Source organism: Bufo bufo, chromosome 3 (assembly GCF_905171765.1).
Source record: "Bufo bufo chromosome 3, aBufBuf1.1, whole genome shotgun sequence".
Classification (NCBI taxonomy): domain Eukaryota; kingdom Metazoa; phylum Chordata; class Amphibia; order Anura; family Bufonidae; genus Bufo; species Bufo bufo.
In genome coordinates this window covers 353,833,583-353,858,551 of record NC_053391.1, presented here as the reverse complement: position 1 = coordinate 353,858,551, position 24,969 = coordinate 353,833,583, and the positions used below count along the sequence as shown (strand labels likewise).

Genomic DNA, 24,969 nt, shown 5'->3' with positions numbered 1-24,969 from the left:
AACTCTTAATGGTTGGTAGGGGTTCAAATACTTATTTCACTCAATGAAATGCAAATCAGTTGCTATCTTTTATTTAAAGTTATTTTTTCGATTTTCCTTTTGATGTGCTATCTGCCACTGTTACAATAAACCTACCATTGAAATGATACTGTTCTGAGACTTTTCATTTCTTTGTCATTGGACAAACTTACAAAATCAGTGAGGGGTCAAATAATTATTTCCTCCACTGTATATTAGACGCTGTTATCAAAACATCGTTTAATATACCTGTTAGGGGTTAAAAAAAACACATCTCCAGCCTGCCAGCGAACGATCGCCGCTGGCAGGCTGGAGATCAACTCTCTTACCTTCCGTTCCTGTGAGCGCGCGCGCCTGTGTGCGCGCGTTCACAGGAAATCTCGGCCATCGCGAGATGACGCATATATGCGTGACTCTGCGCAGGGCTGCCACCTCCGGAACGCGATCCTGCGTTAGGCGGTCCGGAGGTGGTTAAACAGTAATTTCCGTTTCCCACCGTCATCTTCTTGTGACTGTGGATGCTCAAGAATTTGGGAATCAGGGCACAAGATCTGCCCCTCCTCAAGCGTGCTTGGCGAGAGGGCCAAATCAAGGAATGGCGAGGAAAAGAGGTCCTCGGAATATCCGAGTGTGGGATCACTTGTTTGGCAAGACTCTCCATGGTGGGAGGATAGAGTATCAAGACTGGACTTGGTGGAAGACAGGGTGGTGCTTAACTGACTAGAAGCATTATATGCACTGGTCTGACTTCAAGAGTGGTGTCCTGCGCCGCCCTGCAAACTGGGATATGAAGCTAGGTATCGTGGATGACTGTTTTTCTTGTGCTCTAGCAGCAGGCACAGTTTCAACGTACACAGGGCCACGACCCCTGCTTGCATCAGTAGCATCACGGCCAATTCCCTGTCCCTTACTGCTCGCCTTATTAATTTTAAATGTGATATATGCTTGAAAGCTCGTCACACAGACAGTAGTGTAGGATTTGGAAGTGTATGCGCAAAAAAATTAAAAAAGGTATTTGGGATGTGGAAACATCACACAGGAGATATTCCTCAGATAATGTAAATGCTGTCACCAGCGGCTAATAAAAAATTAAAGGGAATGTCACAGGTATTTGGGATGAGGAAATGTTATACATGAGAGGTATCACCGGTAATGTCACTGTCCAAAGCGTCTACGTAAAAAGTACACAGATAAAAATTTTAGGCGCACACTTTACACTAGAGATGTGGCACTGGTAATGTCACTGTCCGCAGCGGACACCGTCTATTGAAAAAGTACACTGGATGTCAGATTTTTTTGGATGCTCACACTTTACACAGGAGATGTGGCGCAGCTAATGTCACTGTCCGCTGCAGACCCAGTCTATTGAAATAGTACACTTGATGTCACAGATATTTTTTGGATGCACACACTTTACACTGGAGATGTAGCGCAGCTAATCTCACTGTCTGCAGCGGACACCATCTATTGAAAAAGTACACTGGATGTCACAGATATTTTTTGGATCCACTGCTTCATGCCCTGGAACAGATGCTGGTAAATCTGGCTGGTCAGGGGACTGGAGAAGTGGCACCTAGATCTCAAGGCCACATTAGCTCTGTGGGGGCTGAACTGGAGGAGGAGGAGGACATTGGAGCATATGCAATGTGTAGCGAAATGGGTGGTTTTTCTACACAGGTGACAGGAGAGGAGGAGCAGGAGCAGCCAGAGGAGCTACAGGGTGATGAGGAAGATGAGGCAGAGGACCCAGACACACCGTGGAAGTATGCAGTGGAGATGGAAGCAGGGAGTCCCTCCAAGTCACTTGCACAAATGGCCCGATGCATGCTCACTTGCTTGCGTAGTGAATGGTAGCGAATTGTCAGCATTTGGCAGAGGGATGACTTCTAGCTCTCCACCTTGTTTAATCCTCGCTACCATTCCAAAATGAAGGCCTTTTTTACACCCACTGAGAGGGAAGACAAACTGAACTACTATAGAGACATCCTATGTAGTCAGTTGGCCGCTACCTATCTGCGCCATCGTCCATCCTCTCGCACGTCTGACCGGGGGTGCCCTCTGCGCTCCCGTTTCTCTGCCATGGCTGCTGTGGCAGGGTGGGGGGGGGGGGGGTAGGAGAAGTTCCAGCTCCATCAGCAGCAACATGAGTCTAGAGTTGCTGATGAGCAGCTTTCTTCACCCGCCTAGTAAAGAAACTACTCACCAGCAGCAGCAGCTAGACCTGGAGCATGACCGGAACCAGCAGGTGGTGGCATGCTTGGACAGCACCCTGCCACCCCACATTGAAGATCCGCTGGACTACTGGGCAGCCAAGCTGGATTTGTGGCTGCAACTGGCAGAGTTTGCCCTGGAAAAGCTGTCCTGCCCATCAGAGAGGGTGTTTAGTGCGGTGGGGCCATAGTTACCCCAAGAAGAACTCCCCTGTCCACCCAAAATGTAGAGAGACTGAATTTTGTCAAGATGAATCAGGCGTGGATAAGCCAGGATTTCCACCAACCAATGCCTGATGCATCAGACTGGATCATCCATGGTGCCACACCAACACTTTGACAAAAGAGACCGGTTTCTTCTGACTACCTGCCTCAGCTACTATTCTGATGCTGCCACCCGTCTGATGCCACACATCTGATGCCAAGTGCTCATTCTTTCACCCACCATCTTCAGCTGGTACTGGTAATGCCACCCACCTCCCTACTCTGTCAACGGCTCACTCTGTGGTCTACTGAAGCTGCTGTCACCTCACCACTCATGTCTTCTGATGCTGCTGCTGCCACCTTCACACTCTGTCATGGTGCCATCCTGTGGCCTACTCCTGCTGCTGCCGCCACAGTCATTGTGCCACCCTGTGGCCTCCCCCAGACGCTACCGCCACCTCCACACTCTGTCATTGTGCCACTCTGTGGCCTCCTACTTATGCTGCTGCCACCTCCAGACTCTGTCATTGGGCCATTCTGTGGTCTCCTCATGCTGCTTCCACCGCACCACTATGTCATAGAGCCACTCTATGGCCTCCTCATTCTGTTCCCACCCTCCCCAGTACAAGACTGGGCCACTATTTTGCCTTTCGGCCTGGCTGACATCATCATTTATTTGACCCTTCTTCTGATCTGTCATCTCTAGTTATAGTCAACAGCAATGAAGAGCAATGTTTGGTAATGCTTTCTAAGCTAAGCCATGACAAATGATTTGTTTGTTTTTCTCACACTGCTTTGTTCATTATAATATGGAGTCTTTTAGAAAAGTAAAATATCTCACCTTCAAACCTTTTCCTTTCTGCACAATATCTGCACCAGTTCAACTTGTGACATTTTCTGTCTTTAGCTTTTTTATACTATAAAGTTCTTTAACCTCTTAGTAACCAGCTTGTTTGGGGCCTTAGACAGCAAGTAAATTTTTTTCTTTTTTTGTCACGTTCCAAGAGCTATAACTTTTTTTTCTTTTTCAGTCAATATAGTCATATAAGGGCTTGTTTTTTGCGGGACAAGGTATAGTTTTTAATGGCACCATTTGGGGGGACATGTAGCTTACTGATTACTGGTAACTTACTGTTAACTTTTATTAACTATTTTTTGAGGGAGTGGGAAAAAAAACAGTAATGGTGCCATTGAGACCCATAACTTTATAATTTATTGTTCTACAGAGCTACATGAGGGCTTGATTTTGTCGGGACAACTTGTAGTTTTCATTGGTATCATTTTGGGATACATAGCATACTTACATACTTTGATCTCTTTTTATACCATTTATTTTTGTGGCAATATGAAAAAATATAGCTATTTTGGAATTATTTGTTTATTCACTTTTTTGGTGTTCACCATATGGGATAAATTACATGAAAATTGTATAGCGCAGGTCATTAAGGACACGGCGATACCAAATATGTGGTGAAGATTTTATTTTTGTAATTTTTCCATCTAAATGCTTTTTTTTTTTAATGGAAAAAGGTGTATTTTTTAACTTGGAGATTTTCTTTTATTTGATAACACTTCATTTAACTTTAATCAGCGATCTTTTGATCACTTCTATAATACCCTGTACTGCTTATGCAGTAAATCGTATTATACTGTCAGTGCTATACTGACAGTCACCAGCAGGCTGTATATATTGTATATCCTGATATGGATATACTGCAGGCAGTCCTGGGGCCTTCATTAGGCCCCAGGCTGCCATGCAACTACATCGGTACTCCATGATCTATGCTACTTAGATGCTATGGTCAGTATTGACTTCAGCATCTAAGGGGTTAAATGGCCCGGATCAGTGCTTCTGTCAATCTCGACCATTAAAGCAAGAGCCCAGATCTCATGTGAGGGCTAAGCCCCCGATTTCCACTGTAGAAAGGCGGAGGCCTAGCCTAAGCCCCTTAAGCTAGGACTCTGCCCACTACTGGTGGTTACTAAAGGGTCAAATAATTTTGATACATTTCAACAAAATGACCATGGAAATGTGTAGTGAAGACCACTGGTAGACGGGTGAAGTTAACCACCTCAGCCCCTATAGCTTAAACACCCTGAAAGACCAGGCCACTTTTTACACTTCTGACCTACCCTACTTTCACCGTTTATTGCTCGGTCATGCAACTTACCACCCAAATGAATTTTACCTCCTTTTCTTCTTACTAATAGAGCTTTCATTTGGTGGTATTTCATTGCTGCTGACATTTTTACTTTTTTTGTTATTAATCGAAATTTAACGATTTTTTTTGCAAAAAAATGACATTTTTCACTTTCAGTTGTAAAAATTTGCAAAAAAAACGACATCCATATATAAATTTTTCTCTAAATTTATTGTTCTACATGTCTTTGATAAAAAAAAAATGTTTGGGTAAAAAAAAATGGTTTGGGTAAAAGTTATAGTGTTTACAAACTATGGTACAAAAATGTGAATTTCTGCTTTTTGAAGCAGCTCTGACTTTCTGAGCACCTGTCATGTTTCCTGAGGTTCTACAATGCCCAGACAGTACAAACACCCCACAAATGACCCCATTTCGGAAAGTAGACACCCTAAGGTATTCGCTGATGGGCATAGTGAGTTCATAGAACTTTTTATTTTTTGTCACAAGTTAGTGGAAAATGATGATTTTTTCTTTTTTTTTTTCTTACAAAGTCTCATATTCCACTAACTTGTGACAAAAAATAAAAACTTCTATGAACTCACTATGCCCATCAGCGAATACCTTGGGGTGTCTTCTTTCCAAAATGGGGTCACTTGTGGGGTAGTTATACTGCCCTGGCATTCTAGGGGCCCAAATGTGTGGTAAGTAGTTTGAAATCAAAATGTGTAAAAAATGACCGGTGAAATCCGAAAGGTGCTCTTTGGAATGTGGGCCCCTTTGCCCACCTAGGCTGCAAAAAAGTGTCACACATGTGGTATCTCCGTACTCAGGAGAAGTTGGGCAATGTGTTTTGGGGTGTCATTTTACATATTCCCATGCTGGGTGAGATAAATTTCTTGGTCAAACGCCAACTTTGTATAAAAAAATGGGAAAAGTTGTCTTTTGCCAAGATATTTCTCTCACCCAGCATGGGTATATGTAAAATGACACCCCAAAACACATTGCTCAACTTCTCCTGAGTACAGCGATACCAGATGTGTGACACTTTTTTGCAGCCTAGGTGGGCAAAGGGGCCCAGGAGGTTTTTTTCCAGGGGCCCTAATGTGTGGTAAGTAGGTAAATGACCTGTGAAATCCTAAAGGTGCTCTTTGGAATGTGGGCCCCTTTGCCCACCTAGGCTGCAAAATAGTGTCACACATGTGGTATCGCCGTATTCAGGAGAAGTTGGGCAATGTGTTTTGGGGTGTCTTTTTACATATACTCATGCTGGGTGAGAGAAATATCTCGGCAAAAGACAACTTTTCCATTTTTTATACAAAGTTGGCATTTGACCAAGATATTTATCTCACCCAGCATGGGTATATGTAAAATGACACCCCAAAACACATTGCCCAACTTCTCCTGAGTACGGCGATACCAGATGTGTGACACTTTTTTGCAGCCTAGATGCGCAAAGGGGCCCACATTCATTTTATGAGGGCATTTTTAGACATTTGGATCCCAGACTTCTTCTCACGCTTTAGGGCCCCTAGAATGCCAGGGCAGTATAAATACCCCACATGTGACCCCATTTTGGAAAGAAGACACCCCAAGGTATTCAATGAGGGGCATGGCGAGTTCATAGAAATATTTTTTTTTTGGCACAAGTTAGCGGAAATTGATATATTTTTTTTCTCACAAAGTCTCCCATTCCGCTAACTTGGGACAAAAATTTCAATCTTTCATGGACTCAATATGCCCCTCACGGAATACCTTGGGGTGTCTTCTTTCCGGAATGGGGTCACATGTGGGGTATTTATACTGCCCTGGTATTCTAGGGGCCCTAAAGCGTGAGAAGAAGTCTGGAATATAAATGTCTAAAAAATTTTACGCATTTGGATTCCTTGAGGGGTATGGTGAGTTCATGTGAGATTTTATTTTTTGACACAAGTTAGTGGAATATGAGACTTTGTAAGAAAAAAAAAAAAAAAATTCCGCAAACTTGGGCCAAAAAAATATCTGAATGGAGCCTTACAGGGGGGTGATCAATGACAGGGGGGTGATCAATGACAGGGGGGTGATTAATGACAGGGGGGTGATCAATGACAGGGGGGTGATCAGGGAGTCTATATGGGGTGATCACCCCCCTGTCATTGATCACCCCCCTATAAGGCTCCATTCAGATGTCTGTATGTGTTTTGCGGATCCGATCCATGCATCAGTGGATCCGTAAAAATCCTACCGACATCTAAATGCAGCCTGACAGGGGGGTGATCAATGACAGGGGGGTGATCAGGGAGTCTATATGGGGTGATCACCCCCCTGTCATTGATCACCCCCCTATAAGGCTCCATTCAGATGTCCGTATGTGTTTTGCGGATCCGATCCATGCATCAGTGGATCCGTAAAAATCATACGGACATCTGAATGCATCCTGACAGGGGGGTGATCAATGACAGGGGAGTGATCAATGACAGGGGGGTGATCAGGGAGTCTATATGGGGTGATCACCCCCCTGTAAGACTCCATTCAGATGTCCGTATGTGTTTTGCGGATCCGATCCATGCATCAGTGGATCCGTAAAAATCATACGGACATCTGAATGCAGCCTGACAGGGGGGTGATCAATGACAGGGGGGTGATCAATGACAGGGGGGTGATCAGGGAGTTTATATGGGGTGATCACCCCCCTGTCATTGATCACCCCCCTATAAGGCTCCATTCAGATGTCCGTATGTGTTTTGCTGGTCCGATCCATGCATCAGTGGATCCGTAAAAATCATACGGACATCTGAATGCAGCCTGACAGGGGGGTGATCAATGACAGGGGGGTGATCAATGACAGGGGGGTGATCAGGGAGTCTATATGGGGTGATCACCCCCCTGTAAGGCTCCATTCAGATGTCCGTATGTGTTTTGCGGATCCGATCCATGTATCAGTGGATCCGTAAAAATCATACAGACATCTGAATGCAGCCTTACAGGGGGGTGATCAATGACAGGGGGGTGATCAGGGAGTCTATATGGGGTGATCACCTCCGTCATTGATCACTCCCCTGTAAGGCTCCATTCAGATGTCCGTACGTGTTTTGCGGATCCGATCCATGTATCAGTGGATCCGTAAAAATCATACGGACATCTGAATGCAGCCTGACAGGGGGGTGATCAATGACAGGGGGGTGATCAATGACAGGGGGGTGATCAGAGAGTCTATATGGGGTGATCACCACCGTCATTGATCACGCCCCTGTAAGGCTCCATTCAGACGTCCGTATGCGTTTTGCGGATCCGATCCATCTATCAGTGGATCCGTAAAAATCATGCGGACGTCTGAATGGAGCTTTACAGGGGGGTGATCAATGACAGGGGGGTAATCAATGACAGGGGGGTGATCAGGGAGTCTATATGGGGTGATTAGGGGTGATCAAGGGTGATCAAGGGTGAATAAGGGGTTAATAAGTGACAGGGGGGGGTGTAGTGTAGTGGTGCTTGGTGCAACATATTACTGAGCTACCTGTGTCCTCTGGTGGTCGATCCAAACAAAGGGGACCACCAGAGGACCAGGTATATTAGACGCTGTTATGAAAACAGCGTCTATTATACCTGTTAGGGGTTAAAAAAATCACATCTCCAGCCTGCCAGCGAACGATCGCCGCTGGCAGGCTGGAGATCCACTCTCTTACCTTCCGTTGCGCGCGTTCACAGGAAATCTCGGCTCACGCGAGATGACGCATATATGCGTGACTCTGCGCAGGGCTGCCACCTCCGGAACGCGAATCTGCGTTAGGCGGTCCGGAGGTGGTTAAAGGCTATGTACACTTTTGGGGGCAAATCTTTTTATGATTGCATTTTACTCGTTTTGGGGTAAAAACATTTTTTTAAATTGGTCTTTATTGAAAATATTGAGCTGTTGTGTCACAAAAGGTTAACAGTTTTTTCTAGCTATGTGAATCCAACTTTCACTTTCACTTTGTGACGTTTATCTTATAACCCTTATCTCTAAATTACCAAAAGGTCATAAACACTTATTTAAGTCACATTCTTATGAGTAAGATAAGGATTGAGCTATATAATGAGTGTTTATAAGGTTAGAGATCAGAGATAAGGAGCCCGTCAGGTGAGCTGGCTGACAGAACAGAGAGAAAATTCAGATCCTGCTACTAGAGCATCTGAGCCCTGTACAGAGAAAAGTGCTCCAAATTTTAAATAAATTAATTAATAATTTTAGCTCAAAATGAGTACAATGCAATTATTAAAAGAAATTACCCCTAAAGGCGTACATAGATTTTAAATGCATTGGAATTTACTATCATCATTGCATAATAAAACAAGTGAAACAAAATTAATAGCAAATTTCATCTTTATTCCTATGCATTATACATAACAAATCATGCGTTTATTTTTTTTAGCATTTGCATTTGACAGAACTTTCTAGAACTACATGCATATGTGATTTAGACAAAGAAACTAAAGGCTCTTTAGTCTGAACCTTGTTTTGAGGATTTTAAGTTATCAGAACTAAATTTGAAACACCTTCCCACTAATATAAAATATAACTTTTAATATTTCCTTTAAAAATAAGCTCAGATCAAGCCCAGACCCCGTGGGTCATAAATACAGATCCTAGCTTAAGTCTCCCAGTGGGTCCTGATTGATGGGCACCACTGTGAGAGTCTTTATCTTGAGACTCCAGTTAAGTATATATATTCCAATATACAATCCCCTGACAAACCGGTCTCTACATTAGGGACTGAGGATATCTTTTTGTTATATACCTACCAATATCACCTGGTTTAGCCTTTTAGTGGTACACTTATTTATTATACTCAGCGGGCCGCATTAGCCTTTTCCACTCTACACCCTATGTTAGACATAGGGCAAAATCGGGATTTATAGGTTAGGTACGAGGACGGGGAACCCCTACCATCAAGGGGTGTCCCTGGGCTGAGGCTTAGGAAGGGACGTATAGGGAGAACCTAGGTAATGATATCCTTCTCTTCCTGGCCCCCTATCTGCATCCTGAAGTATCAACTTACAGAGACTCTCATCTACATCTTGAAGTATCTACCTACAGAGACTCTTAGGCTACTTTCACACCTGCGTTCGGGTGTCCGCTCGTGAGCTCCGTTTGAAGGGGCTCACAAGCGGCTCCGAACGCAACCGTCCAGCCCTAATGCATTCTCAGTGGACACGAATCCGCTGAGAATGCATCAGTCTGCCAGCGTTCAGCCTCCGCTCCGCTCAGCGAGCCGACACCTGAACGCTGCTTGCAGCGTTCGGGTGTCCGCCTGGCCGTGCGGAGGCAAGCGGATCCGTCCAGACTTACAATGGAAGTCAATGGGGACGGATCCGCTTGAAGATGACACCATATGGCTCAATCTTCAAACGGATCCGTCCCCCATTGACTTTCAATGTAAAGTCTGGACGAATCCGTTCAGGCTACTTTCAGACTTAGTTTTTTTTTCAAACTATAATGCAGACGGATCCATTCTGAACGGATACAAACGTCTGCATTATAGGAGCGGATCCGTCTGAGCAGACATCAGACGGACCCGCTCTGAACGCTAGTGTGAAAGTAGCCTAATCTGCATTCTTCAAAGGCTGTAAAGCTGCAGCAATTTTGGGTTATGTCAACAAACTGTGAGCAATCTCAGTAAAACCATTCAGTATATTGTTCTGAGATAACAAGTGTGCCATATGTATCTGTATTTATGACCCACGGGGTCTGGGCTTGATCTGAGCTTATTTTTAAAGGAAATTTTAAAAGTTATATTTTTTATTAGTGGGAAGGTGTTTCAAGTTTAGTTCTAGTATATACTCCCCCTGTATTGTAATACACCGCCGAGGCGGTTTGTTCTTCTTGATTTTAAGTTATCACTACAATATGCTGAAAGAGAAACAAACATCTTTCGTATGGTGAATTGGGCTGGTTCAGCAAGCTTGTCTACAGGTAATGGCAGAAACAGCTTATGCTTCATTTTCCACTTAATGGATAGGCTGTGGCCATTGAACAGAATACGCTTTTTTTGGAGGGATTTATCATAGTCTGGCGGCATACGTTGGCATACCCAGGCGCTCTGCCAGATGCTGGATCCGGCAGTCTGTGCACCTCATCTGAGTGTTCTTCTAACGCCACAAAATTGGCATAGGATGAAAAATGTGGCGGGGCTGCTGGACTTGCCCTCACGACGCCCCCTTTTTGGGAAAGTGGTAAGGCTGGAGGAGAAACAGCACTTGTGCAAAAAAAAAATTGTGAGTTGCGTTGAAAAATTAACACGCAGTTTGCAACTTTTTCACTTCACAAATGTGGTGTATCCTCATAATAAATGTTCTATTCATGTACATTTCTTTCCAATTAACATGATTAAAAAGTACTTAGCTTTTAACTGATTTATAATATTTATACTTCCCTTTTTGTGGGTGGTTTGATATATCTTTAGCTACACTATATATAACTGGCCTTTTTACATACAGCGATACAATTTTATGCTGCTTGTACGTCACTGTTTTTGTTAACTATGGATCACAATAATCTGTCTCTTTGTTCACCCAATTAGGATATACATTCGGCTTGGCTGTGCACTTATTATGTTTAAAGGGGTTTTGTGACTTCAGCAAATAGCATTTATTATGTGGAGAAAGTTAATACAAGGCACTTACTAATGTATTGTGATTCTCCATATTACCTCCTTTGCTGCCTGGATTCATTTTTCCATTGCATTATACACTGCTTGTTTCCATGGTTACGACCACCCTGCAATCCAGCATCAGTGGCCATGCTTGCACACTATAGAAGAAAGCATCAGCCTATGTGCGCTCCCACGTTCCCGGCCACTTTTTCATATAGTGTGCAAGCATGGCCACAGCTGATGGATTGCAGGGTGGTCGTAACCATGGAAACTAGCAGTGTGACGCTAGTGATGGAAAAATGAATCCAGCCAGCAAAGGAAGCAATATGGACAATCACAATACATTAGTAAGTGGCTTGTATTAACTTTCTCTATGATAAATGTCACTTGCTGAAGTGATACAATCCCTTTAAGGAGGTAGGATCAGGGATGACCATACACATTTTACTCCATATTGGCCATTGCAGTTGTTCAAACTCCATACATGTTCAGTGACACCTGGTGAAGGAAGAAAGATCTTTCTGGGAATGTTCTTCCAAAGAAAGATCTTTTGTCCATGAATGATCTTTCTTTGACCAAAAGTTCTTTCATCTGACTTTCTGATGAAAATGTTAAACCCGGCCGACTTCTTTTTAGATGATGATGGTCTGTCATCAGTGGGCTACAGTGATCTTTGGTTGTTAAATATCACCAGACAAATGATCATTTTGATTGAAATTGATCATTTAGCTCAACTTTACACTAATGTCTATAGGTAACTTTAGGAGAGCAATAAGGGACTGATGAAGTTTGGTGACATAGACACATATGAGGTGGTGAGTCGAGAGAAAACGAATGTGTATTAGGTGCTTTATGTGGAAATAGATGTTTACCTACTTGCTAAGAATGTGTTATATAGCATAGTACTGTAGTACTTGTCTGTTCTGATATTTGACGATCCTCTTAACAATACAGTACCTTTGGGGTGAGGCCTAATAGCATAATGGCAAAGGTGACATCACTTTTGACAGTACTAAATCTTCTGACATGCAAAGAATTGGAAAGGTCAGATAATATGACAGAAAACGCAAATATGTAACAGGGGCTGAACTTTCACAGATGGACTCGATATAAATGAACTAACAGTAGTACCATTGGAAATTTACTTATCAACTTTGTAGGCTCAGTCCATATGCAGTCTTTCAGTCTAATAGATACAAATAACTAGTGTTGGGCGCGAATATTCGAATCGCTAATTTTTATCGCGAATATCGCCACTTTGAGAATTTGCGAAGATTTAGAATATAGTGCTATATATTCTTATTCGCAAATATTCTAGATTTTTTTCATCTGAACCCATGATCCCTCCCTGCTTCTTGCTTGTGGGCCAATGAGAAGGCTGCAATGTCTTTGTCTGAGCTTAGCAACATCCCTAGCAACCAATAGGAAAGTTGCCTACCCCTTACTATATAAGAAACTCCCCAGCAGCCATTTTCTTTAGTTTTATGGAGTTCTAAGAGAGAAAGCAGTGTCATTGCTGTGCTCTGTGCTTTGCTGTGTCATTACATTCGATAGTTAGTTAGCTCATATATATAATACAGATTGTTAGTGGGAGATAGTCAGTGTAGGTTATATCCTGATAGAGTGGTTCTGCTGTCCATTGTCACGAGGGTATCAAGAGCCACGTCTGACTCCGTTATACCCGGGGTCAGGAGGTCGCAGCGGGTGGCTGCGCGCTCTATATCTAAAGATCACGTTGTTTCTTAGTGATTGTTTTCTGTGTTTGCCTTGCTATCCTTTTTGTCTCACTCAGGGATCCGTAGCTTCTCCTCCTCAGCTGTTTCTTGTCTGCCACTCCCAACCTCCTTATATTCTCCCCTCACACTTCTCTAGTTGCCAGTTATAGAGCTTCCTGCCTGGACATCTATACTGACCCACTGGAGTTGTGAATCCTGGTTGTCATTCCAGAGTGCTACCCTCCGGATCCCTGTTGGGCTTATTGTTGTCTCCTGTTGTCTCCCACCTGGGATTATATGTTGAGTCTGTGTTGTCTGTCCTCCCCTTGGTGTTTTCCCTTAGAGCTAGTGGTGCGGACTAGTGTTCCCACCGCCCTGTTCACTATCTAGGGCTCAGCTTAGGGAAAGCCAGGGCTTTAGGCACGTGATCGGCGTACGGGTGAGGAACCCGTCTAGGGACGTCAGGGCAGCCAGGTGCCAGCCGCAAGGTCAGGGGTCACCACCTTCCCTCTCCCTTGGGCAGGGCCTTCCTCGTTCCCTCCCTCTGTGTCACGTATGTGATAGTCACGCCGACCGTGATATTATAACTGGCCCTTACTTTTTGAGAAAAAAAAAATATATATATATATAATTTTTTTTGTTGTTTTTTTTTCTCTACTTAGAATCCAATATGGATCCTATTGCTGCCTTGGCAAAACAGCTTCAAGGCCTGTCTTTGGAGGTGGCAGGATTGAAGGCGTCTGTCCTCCAACAACAGCAGCAAATGCAGCAGACCGCACCCCCAGCGGTTGCTATGGGTAACCAGGTTGTTACAGAACCCAGGGTTGCTCTTCCTGACAGATTTTCTGGGGGAAGGGACAAATTTGCGACGCTCCGTGAGGCCTGCAAATTATATTTTAAGTTGCGCCCTTACTTCTCAGGTCATGAAGAACAGCGGGTAGGGATTGTCATTTCCCTGCTTCAGGGGGACCCGCAATCCTGGGCGTTCTCGTTACCCCCTGGTTCTCAGGCTCTTCGGTCAATGGAGGGATTTTTTGGGGCTTTGGGTCTCATATATGATGACCCTGACCGAGTCGCCCTGGCTGAGTCGAAGTTACGGAGACTCCTACAGGGAGATCGGTCAGCAGAGGAATATTGCTCAGAGTTCCGTAGGTGGGCTACGGATACTCAGTGGAACGACCCGGCTCTCAGGAGTCAGTTCTGCTCTGGGTTATCTGAAAGGGTTAAGGATGCACTGGCGCTGTATGAGACCCCCCTTTCCCTTGAGGCTGTTATGTCCCTCTCTATCAGAATAGATAGACGTCTTAGGGAGAGATCGAAAATTCCTGAGCAATTGGTTACCTCTCCCAAGCAACAGTTAGTCTGTACTGACTTAGATGAGCCTATGCAGCTAGGTGGAACTTCTCGTCAGGTCCGTCCTCCCGAGGTTCGCCGTAGGGGGGAGGCTTGTTTTTTCTGTGGGGGGAAGCGTCATTTCATTAATGTCTGTCCCTCCTTTCTCAAAAACAAAAGACCGTCGGAAAAATACTAACCCCAGGCTGTGCGGAGGATGTCAGCCGGGGGGTATACGTTTCCTCCATACGAACATCTCAATTTGTGTTACCAGCAGTCATTGTTTTTGGTGTTAAGACGGAGTCTATTTCTTTTTTTCTAGACAGTGGAGCAGGGGTAAACTTGATTGATGCCCATTTTGCCCGCACTATGGGTTTGTCTCTCTGTACGCTGCAGAGACCTATTCCCGTATTCGCTATAGATTCTGCTCCTCTGTCTCAGAGAAACCTCACCCATATTGTTCATAATTTACACCTTCGGGTAGGGGACCACCATAATGAGTGTCTTTCATGTTACGTTCTGGAGGGCCTTCCCTCTCCGGTGGTATTGGGTCTTCCCTGGTTGGTAGCGCACAATCCAGTGGTGGATTGGCAGGCCAGGGAGATATTGGAGTGGAGTGAGCATTGCAGAGAGAATTGCTTAAATAACAATTGCTTAATCGCCTCCATAGCTCCCCTACCTACATTTATTTCGGACTTTGAGGACGTTTTTTCTGAAAAGGGTTGTCAGAAGCTACCACCTCATCGTCCTTATGATTGCCCGGTTAACCTGATTCCCGGTGCAAAATTACCCAAGTCCAGGTTGTATAATCTTTCGGGTCCCGAGAGACAAGCCATGAAAGATTATATCTCCGAGAGTCTGGCTAAGGGACACATCAGACCCTCTTCTTCACCCGTGGCTGCAGGGTTTTTCTTTGTTAAAAAGAAAGATGGGGGCCTGCGTCCTTGCCTAGATTTCCGTGAGCTAAACCAGATAACCATCCGAGACCCATACCCTCTTCCTCTCATTCCTGACCTTTTTAATCAGATTGCGGGTGCTAGGTGGTTCTCCAAACTTGATCTTAGGGGGGCCTACAATCTGATTCGTATCAAAGAAGGGGATGAGTGGAAGACAGCTTTTAACACCCCTGAGGGGCATTATGAAAATCTAGTTATGCCTTTCGGTCTGACCAATGCCCCTGCTGTCTTCCAACATTTCGTTAATGATATTTTTAGTCATCTCATCGGCAGGTTTGTAGGCATATACCTAGATGATATCTTAATTTATTCGGCTGATCTGAAAACACATGAGGTGCATGTCAGGCAAGTACTGCAGGTCCTACGGACGAATAAATTATATGCGAAAATTGAAAAATGTGTCTTCGCCGTTCAGGAATTACAGTTCCTGGGATATCTATTATCTGCTTCAGGTTTCCGCATGGATCCTGGGAAGGTCCAGGCAATTTTAGATTGGGATCTTCCTGAGAACCTTAAAGCCCTACAATGGTTTTTGGGTTTCGCAAATTTCTATAGAAAGTTCATTAAAAATTATTCAGTGATCGTTAAACCCCTTACCGACATGACTAGGAAGGGGACTGATTTTTCTAAATGGTCTGACGCCGCTAAAAATGCATTTTCCTCTCTAAAGGAGAGATTTACCTCGGCACCTGTTCTAATTCAACCTGATGTCTCCCAGCCTTTTATTGTTGAGGTAGATGCGTCAGAGGTGGGAGTGGGGGCTGTATTGTCTCAGGGTCCGTCTCCTGGCAAATGGCGTCCTTGCGCTTTCTTTTCCAAAAAATTATCTTCTGCAGAGAAGAATTATGATATTGGAAATAGGGAACTGTTGGCGATTAAACTGGCGCTTGAAGAGTGGCGTCACTTCTTAGAGGGAGCAATCCACCCCGTCACGGTGATTACGGATCACAAAAACCTTCTGTACCTAGAATCGGCTAAGCGTCTCACCCCTAGACAAGCTAGGTGGTCGCTATTCTTTACCAGATTTAACTTTGTAATCACCTATCGTCCTGGGGCAAAAAATAACAAGGCAGACGCATTGTCTCGTAGTTTCCCTGGAGGGGGTAATGTTAGTGATCCGGTACCTATTTTACAAAGAGGAGTGGTTGTCTCTGCTGTACACTCTGTTCTAGAGGGAAAGGTGTTAGAGGCCCAGGGGGACGCCCCGGCCTCTTGCCCCTCAGAGAAATTGTTTGTACCGTTAAACCTGCGTCTTGAATTATTAAAAGAACATCATAATTCGGCACTTGCTGGGCACCCGGGTAGTAAAGCAACCTTGGAGCTATTATCTCGTCGTTTTTGGTGGCCAAGGTTGCGTCAGGATGTAATGGATTTCGTGTCTACTTGCTCTACTTGTGCACGCGCGAAAGTCTCTCATACACGTCCAGCAGGGTCTTTATTGCCACTTTTCATCCCCAATAGGCCATGGACACATCTGTCAATGGATTTCATCACTGACTTACCGTTGTCGGCGGGTAAAACAGTTATCTTGGTAGTAGTAGACAGGTTTAGCAAAATGGTACACTTTATTGCGCTACCCGCACTTCCTAATGCTAAAACTCTTGCTCAGGTGTTTATCAGTGAAATCGTGAAGCTTCACGGGGTCCCTTCTGATGTGGTTTCGGATCGGGGAACCCAGTTTATTTCTAAGTTTTGGAAAGCTTTTTGTTCCCGTTTGGGGGTACACTTGTCCTTTTCCTCAGCTTTCCATCCTCAGTCGAATGGACAGACTGAGCGTACCAACCAAAACCTAGAAACATATTTAAGGTGTTTTGTGTCTGAAAACCAAGAGTTGTGGTCATCATATTTACCGTTAGCTGAGTTTGCCATAAATAATCATTATCAGGAGTCCACTGGCAAGTCACCATTCCTTGGTGCATACGGTTTTCATCCCCAATTTTGTACTTTCAAAGAGGGGGGATCTTCTGGGGTTCCCGAAGAGGAAAGGTTTTCTTCATCTCTTTCATCGGTATGGCAGAAGGTGCAAGTTAACTTGAAAAAGATGAGTGGTAAATATAAATGCATGGCCGATAAGAAACGGTCGCCAGGTCCGGACCTAGGAGTGAATGACTATGTGTGGTTGTCTACTAGGAATATTAAGTTGAAGGTTCCCTCTTGGAAACTGGGCCCTAGGTTCATTGGTCCCTATAAAATAGTAGCCGTCATTAACCCTGTGGCTTTTCGCCTGGAGCTACCTCAGACTTTTAAGATCCATAACGTCTTCCATAAATCGTTACTCAAGAAGTATGTTCCACCTCTAGAACCATCACCGCTACCACCTCCTCCTGTTATTGTGGCTGGTAATCTGGAGTTTCAAATAGCCAGAATTGTTGATTCTCGTCGGGTCCGCCGCTCTCTTCAGTATCTGGTGCATTGGAGGGGTTACGGTTCCGAGGAAAGAATGTGGGTTCCAGCGTCAGAGGTAAACGCCAACAGGTTAATTCAGGCTTTCCATGCCTCTCATCCGGAGAGACCTGGTCCTGAGTGTCCGGAGGCCCCTCGTGAAAGGGGGGGTACTGTCACGAGGGTATCAAGAGCCACGTCTGACTCCGTTATACCCGGGGTCAGGAAGTCGCAGCGGGTGGCTGCGCGCTCTATATCTAAAGATCACGTTGTTTCTTAGTGATTGTTTTCTGTGTTTGCCTTGCTATCCTTTTTGTCTCACTCAGGGATCCGTAGCTTCTCCTCCTCAGCTGTTTCTTGTCTGCCACTCCCAACCTCCTTATATTCTCCCCTCACATTTCTCTAGTTGCCAGTTATAGAGCTTCCTGCCTGGACATCTATACTGACCCACTGGAGTTGTGAATCCTGGTTGTCGTTCCAGAGTGCTACTCTCCGGATCCCTGTTGGGCTTATTGTTGTCTCCTGTTGTCGCCCACCTGGGATTATATGTTGAGTCTGTGTTGTCTGTCCTCCCCTTGGTGTTTTCCCTTAGAGCTAGTGGTGCGGACTAGTGTTCCCACCGCCCTGTTCACTATCTAGGGCTCAGCTTAGGGAAAGCCAGGGCTTTAGGCACGTGATCGGCGTACGGGTGAGGAACCCGTCTAGGGACGTCAGGGCAGCCAGGTGCCAGCCGCAAGGTGAGTCAGGGGTCACCACCTTCCCTCTCCCTTAGGCAGGGCCTTCCTCGTTCCCTCCCTCTGTGTCACGTATGTGATAGTCACGCCGACCGTGATATCCATACATACATGCTACAGACATAGTGCTGTAATGTCACAAGTTCACCACAATACTTAGTGCACCAATCAGTAATATGTAGTCACACCTGCTAAAATGTTGCAAGTATTGCGCCAAAATATGCGCATCATGAATTGCCGATTTGCACAATCGCGAATATATTGGAGCACTCTATCTGCATATAAAGCTATCATAATGTTCTGCCGTGCCAACCATTTTCTCCAGTCTCAGGAAACTTCTAGCAGCTTGAAAAATGTAGGAAAATTGACCCACGCCTGTATTGTGAGCGCAACACGCGCATATTACATTGCCGATTTTCACAATCAAGAAAATAATTGCGAATTCTTGAATTCGCAAATTTATGATGAATATTTGCCTAAATATTTGTGAAATATCGCAAATTCGAATATTGCCCATGCTGCTCATCACTAAAAATAGCACCTTACAAAATAAAGAGGTTTTATGAGATTAGAGAAAAACTTATTTTTTCCACAGAAAGCATGTCCCTCTTGAGGCTGTGTATGGCACTGCAGCCCAGCCCCACTCACTTGAAGGCTGAGCAGCAATACCAACTACAGTGCATGGACAGGAAAGCAGAGCCTTGCTTTGTTGCTTTCTCTTCATATTAGTTATGTTCACAAACGATTTATGAGGGTGACAGATGATTCTAAGCGATACAGTTAAATGCTGATTACAGTGTTAAAGCTATTGTTACAGTATAAAAGTCTAATGTGCAGATTTCTTCTTCTCTAACTTTAAGATTTTAGAGCTTCCACTTGAAGCCACAGTCCACCCTCTGCTCTTAAGATCAACTCCGGCTTCCTGCGGGCTACTTTATTGGGATCCAAGGCCACCTTAAAGTTGAGAAGTGTAAGAGCAAGCACCACTTTCATTTCAGCCATGGCAAAGTTTTGTCCAATACAATTCCTACAAATTAAAAAGCGTGTGATATATTAAGAAATTTGGGGGAAAACATAGAGGACATTGTACTGTAGTCTTTTAATTATGTACATTTGTGCAAGTATAATGTTACTCTAAACCCTGCAACTTTATGGTATTCAATTTGATGACCAATCTGATGTAGGAAGTATTTAATGATTTGCCACTGCACAAAAAATTGAGCATCTGGCACCCATATTCTAATCCAATATCTATCTACAGGGTGGGCCATTTATATGGACACACCTTAATAAAATGGGAATGGTTGGTGATATTAACTTCCTGTTTGTGGCACATTAGTATATGTGAGGGGGGAAACTTTTCAAGATGGGTGGTGACCATGGCGGCCATTTTGAAGTCGGCCATTTTGAATCCAACTTTTGTTTTTTCAATAGGAAGAGGGTCATGTGACACATCAAACTTATTGGGAATTTCACAATAAAAACAATGGTGTGCTTGGTTTTAACGTAACTTTATTCTTTCATGAGTTATTTACAAGTTTCTGACCACTTATAAAATGTGTTCAATGTGCTGCCCATTGTGTTGGATTGTCAATGCAACCGTCTTCTCCCACTCTTCACACACTGATAGCAACACCGCAGGAGAAATGCTAGCACAGGGTTCCAGTATCCGTAGTTTCAGGTGCTGCACATCTCGTATCATCTGAAGGCAATCGTCTATGCTGTGAAAATACGAGATGTGCAGCACCTGAAACTATGGATCCTGGAAGCCTGTGCTAGCATTTCTCCTGCGGTGTTGCTATCAGTGTGTGAAGAGTGGGAGAAGAGGGTTGCACTGACAATCCAACACAATGGGAGCACATTTAACACATTTTATAAGTGGTCAGAAACTTGTAAATAACTCATGAAAGAATAAAGTTACATCAAAACCAAGCACACCATTGTTTTTCTTGTGAAATTCCCAATATGTTTGATGTGTCACATGACCCTCTTCCTATTGAAAAAACAAAAGTTGGATTCAAAATGGCCAACTTCAAAATGGCCGCCATGGTCACCACCCATCTTGAAAAGTTTCCCCCCTCACATATACTAATTTGCCACAAACAGGAAGTTAATATCACCAACCATTCCCATTTTATTAAGGTGTATCCATATAAATGGCCCACTCTGTAGTATTTTGTGAGAGCATATTCTAAACCATATCTATAGGTTATAACTGGAAATCTTATGGAGTAGCCCATAACAAGCTGTACAAGGTAGCTAAGTAAGCTAATTTTGAGCACAAATAGGTAATATCATTGTAGCTTAGAAATGGTGATGATTAAATGTGTTTTCCAGGACTCCTATACTGTTGACCTATCCTCAGGTTAGGTCATCGATATCTCCTGGCACTCCACCAATCAGTTCTTTGAAGAGGCAGTGGCGCTATGGTGAACGCTGCCGACTTCTCACACTATGCCAAGCTCAGCACTGTCCATTGTATAGCGGCTGTGCTTGGTATTGCAGCCCAGATCCATTCACTTGAATGGGACTGTGCTGCAACTAGAACATTTGACCAATGAACGCAATGTCACTGACCTAGGTAGAGGCCGCAGCGCTCACTGGAGCACCACAACCTCTTCAAACGGCTGATCGGTAGGGATGCCGAGAGTCGGACCCCCACCAATCAGATATTGACAACCTACCGTATCCTGAGGATTGGTTCACCAGTATATGAATTTCAGAAAACCCCTTTAATAAATTAACATGGATGCCTAGAGATTATCACCATGGAAATTAGTGATAAACAGAAGAGCCATTAAAGGATAAACGGCAAAGGTCTTCAATTGCTAAGAATAAAAAAAATATCATTCATTGTATAATCCTTACCTAGGTCCAGCAGAGAAAGGTACAAAAGCATGTGAGGACCGCTGATCTGTGGAGCTGGGATCAAATCGATAAGGATCATAGACCTAAAGGAACAGAGGTGGTAGTTCTGGTAAACGTTTTAATAAATGGTAGCAAAGTAATATGAATATTAATAAAAGCAAAAACATTTGTACCTCTGGATTCGGCCAAACTGCAGGGTTGTGGTGAGTTCCATAAATACTGATCAGGCTGATGTTCCCTGAATTTGACAAGCATTAGCAAGTAGTTGGTGAGATTAAAAACAAAAAATCTCCATCCATATGAATGCATATATAATATTTGCACAAGTGGTATAAAAAGACACAGATTTTTGTATTTTCTGCTATTTTTTTTATTAAATGGTTCAGAAGATCCAATTTAAGCTGCCTTCACATGGGTTTTTGTAGCTTTTTTTGATTATTCTATTAATTGAATTCATTTTGTACAAGAGTTTTCTTGGTCACATCTTTACATGTGTTTTTTCCAGTCCTATAGAGAAGCCTATAAAAGCCACGCTGTGTTTTGAAAAAAATGCCACTTACCCAAAAAGTGAAGAAAACCCCTACAAAAAACTTTGTAATGCATTTTATATTCCCCTATTGACTTACAGATAACATCTGGCGGCAGCATTTTTTAACCCCTTAAGAGCACCTGTTACCACTAAATGCAGTACAATCTGCAGGCAGCAGACTAGAGAGCAGGAAAAGGTGAGCAGATTGATATATAGTTTTGTGGGAAAAGGTTCAGTAAAACCTGTATACATTAAACACCTGATCTTTCTATACTTAAAGGGGTTGTCTCACTTCAGCAAGTGGCAGTTATCATGTAGAGAAAGTTAATAGGCACTTACTAATATATTGTGATTGTCCATATTGCTTCCTTTGTTGGCTGGATTCATTTTTCCATACATTATACACGGCTCGTTTCCATGGTTACTACCACCCTGCAATCCAGCAGCAGTGGCCATGCTTACACACTAAAGGAAAAAGTGTAGGGCCTCTCTGGTGGCCGGGACCATGGAAGTTCACAGCTAGTGCTTTTTTCTATAGTGTGCAATATTTTGGGGGAAATGGAGACCAGAAATGGAGAATTGTACATTTTTACTTTTTCAGCTACAGCATTCACCGCACAGGGAATGTATTTCTAAGTTTTATTAGTTCATACATTGTTTGAAGCAGCTATACCTATTATGTTTTTTTTAATTGTTTATTTATTTTAAATGTAAAATTGGGAAAGGGGAGTGATTTGAATATTTATCTATATTTTTAATGTCTCTTTTAGTTCCCTTAGGGGACTTGAACATGTGATTTTCTGATCATTTGTACCATAGACTGCAATAGAATACTATTGTGCTCTATGGTATTTTTACAGGCTGCCTTCCAGGCTGTGTCTCTGATACCAACCAAACGGAGCTCAGCAATTTCACCATTGGGGCTCCAGTCGCAGGACAGAGGAAGCCCCTATCTAACCGCTCATATGTCGCAGTTACTATTGACCGAGGCGTTAATTAACTTGGTTAAATGACTGGGAACAAAATTATATCCTATCCTGCTCATTACAGCTGTATTATACAGCTGGTACCTGCTCCATATGGAGTGAGCTCAGCTTGTGAGCCTTCTGCATATATTCCCTTAAAGAAAATGACATACATTTACAACATTTTATATTAAGGGGTTAATTGCAAGGAAAAGCACTGCAAAAAAAAACTGCATTTTTCCTAAAAATGGTATATGTGAAATGACCCCCAATTCAGGGTAATATTCTGCAGATGTTAATATTCTTGCACAATACTGCAGTGTTACAGTTGAATCCACTCATAGGTTGAACAACCTACTGTGCTTACAGGAGTATTGTGCTGGTACCTATAAGATACTATGTGTTGAGCTTTTATCCACCTAACATTGTTGTAGATATCATAGTTTGAAATGATTACTTCATGAACCTGTAGTGATACAAACTAGACTATACCTTTTGGAATGACTTTCCCATCGGGCATCGCAATATCCTCAGTACATCGTCTAGACACTGCTGTTACTGGGGGATGTAATCGGAGGCTCTCCTTGATGCACATGGTGGTAAATGGCAGCAGAGACAAGTCATCCCTAAAGAGAAAAATGAATGGCACAATTGATCAAGAGAACTACAAAACTCACAAATAAAATTGGGGTGTACTAGTAGTTCCTACATTTATATGAAGTTCTTTGTAGGGCACCAAAGAAACAGTTAACACACAGATTTAGTCATGTATGACCCAGTGACATAACGAATGGGGGACACGTCACCGCAGTGGCTAGTCATTGGCTGCAGCGGCCACATGACCCACGTCAAACCAGATGTTGAAGCAGGGAGACCGGAGAGCCGTGAGGGAGCAAAGATACCTGAATCCACTGGCAAAGATCAAGTGAGTATGATTTCCTCTGCAGGACCATGTTGTGGGGGTCCAAAGATGATGATAAAACGGGTGCTTACATAGAAGTATAGATCAGGGGAGTCTTTAGTTAAAAGTTCATTTTAGGTCCAATTACCTTCTTGGTATATCTTTATAGTGGTAAGAGCTCCTTTTTCTGACACAGAGCTCCAAATTTCCAGCATGGACAGAATTCAAGACGTTTTTCATTTTTTCCCCAATTAAAAAGTAACCACATTAATTCCAATATACGTTTTGTTTCATTTCCTCACTATTTTAAAGGTAATTGTTTGCTGTCAGTGAATGAGAACATTCTTGTTCACACTTCGAGGCAGCTCTAAAGACCTAGTCCTGCTCTTTGCTGAGATGTGTGTACAATTGCATCCATCCAAGGCAATGACCTGTGAGCTAAACACATCAGCTGCACAAATCTCTCTGTTAGGGTCCATTCACACAACCAGCAGAGTGCATTCGGCATTTTGAGAATCAGCACATCCCGCCCTTTGTTAGAAATTCCTATTCTTGTTCACAAAACGGACATTAATGGACCAATTAATGACTTATGGTCATGTGAATGGACCCTTGGTTTGTTACAATGTATCAGGTTGGAGTGCAGGCTGTTTAGTTTATACAGCATTGCTACATTTGCCAGGAGCCAGGAGCAATTCCTCAGCAGAAAGCTGGACACAATGAATAATTGAAATTGGTGAAGGACTGACACAAAAGTATCTTAGAAAGTTGTAGAATATTTCATGTGATTAACCCCTTTCCCAACCGGCCACTGTTGATTTATAGCAGAAGTTGAGTACTTACAGTGCCTTGCAAAAGTATTCACCCCCCCCCCTTGACTTTTTCTGTATTTTGGTGCCTCACAACCTGGAATTAGCATGGATTGTTTGAGGATTTGCATAATTTAATTAACTGAACATGCCCACAACTTTGAAGATTTATTTATTTTTTACTGTGAAGCAAACAACAAATAGGACAAAATAACAGAAAAAGTCAATGTGCATAACTATTCACCCCCCTAAAGTCAGTACTTTGTAGAGCCACCTTTTGCGGCAATCACAGCTCCAAGTCACTTTGGATAAGTCTCTATGAGCTTGCCACATCTTACCACTGGGATTTTTGCCCATTCCTCCTTGCAAAACTGCTCCAGCTCCTTCAAGTTGGATGGTTTGCGCTTGTGAACAGCAATCTTTAAGTCTGACCACAGATTTTATATTGGATTGAGATCTGGGCTTTGACTAGGCTATTCTAACACATTTACATGTTTCCCCTAAACCACTCAAGTGTTGCTTTAGCAGTGTGTCCTGATGGAAGGTGAACCTCCGTCCTAGCCTCAAATCACGCACAGAGTGGTACAGGTTTTGCTC

The 24,969-nt window shown here is 43.4% G+C and overlaps 1 protein-coding gene across 3 annotated transcripts in view; it reads right to left on the bottom strand.

Moving 5' to 3' along the window:
- Window positions 1–7,858: 7,858 nt before the first annotated feature.
- The window catches only part of LOC120995350 (cytochrome P450 4F22), a 100,327-nt gene continuing 83,216 nt past the window's right edge, over window positions 7,859–24,969 (bottom strand). Inside the window, exons 9-13 of one of the 3 annotated variants that reach the window (XR_005777575.1) lie at window positions 23,155–23,288; window positions 21,342–21,406; window positions 21,169–21,251; window positions 19,084–19,327; window positions 7,859–7,895 (exon numbers count right to left, since the gene is read on the bottom strand). Coding sequence is in view for 2 of the 3 variants with exons in the window: in XM_040424496.1 (XP_040280430.1) it covers window positions 19,156–19,327; window positions 21,169–21,251; window positions 21,342–21,406; window positions 23,155–23,288 (454 nt within the window). In the remaining variant the exon portion in view is untranslated. Of the gene's footprint in view, window positions 7,896–18,750; window positions 19,328–21,168; window positions 21,252–21,341; window positions 21,407–23,154; window positions 23,289–24,969 lie in introns of those variants that run through there. The other 2 variants (XM_040424496.1, XM_040424497.1) reach the window with 2 other exon arrangements.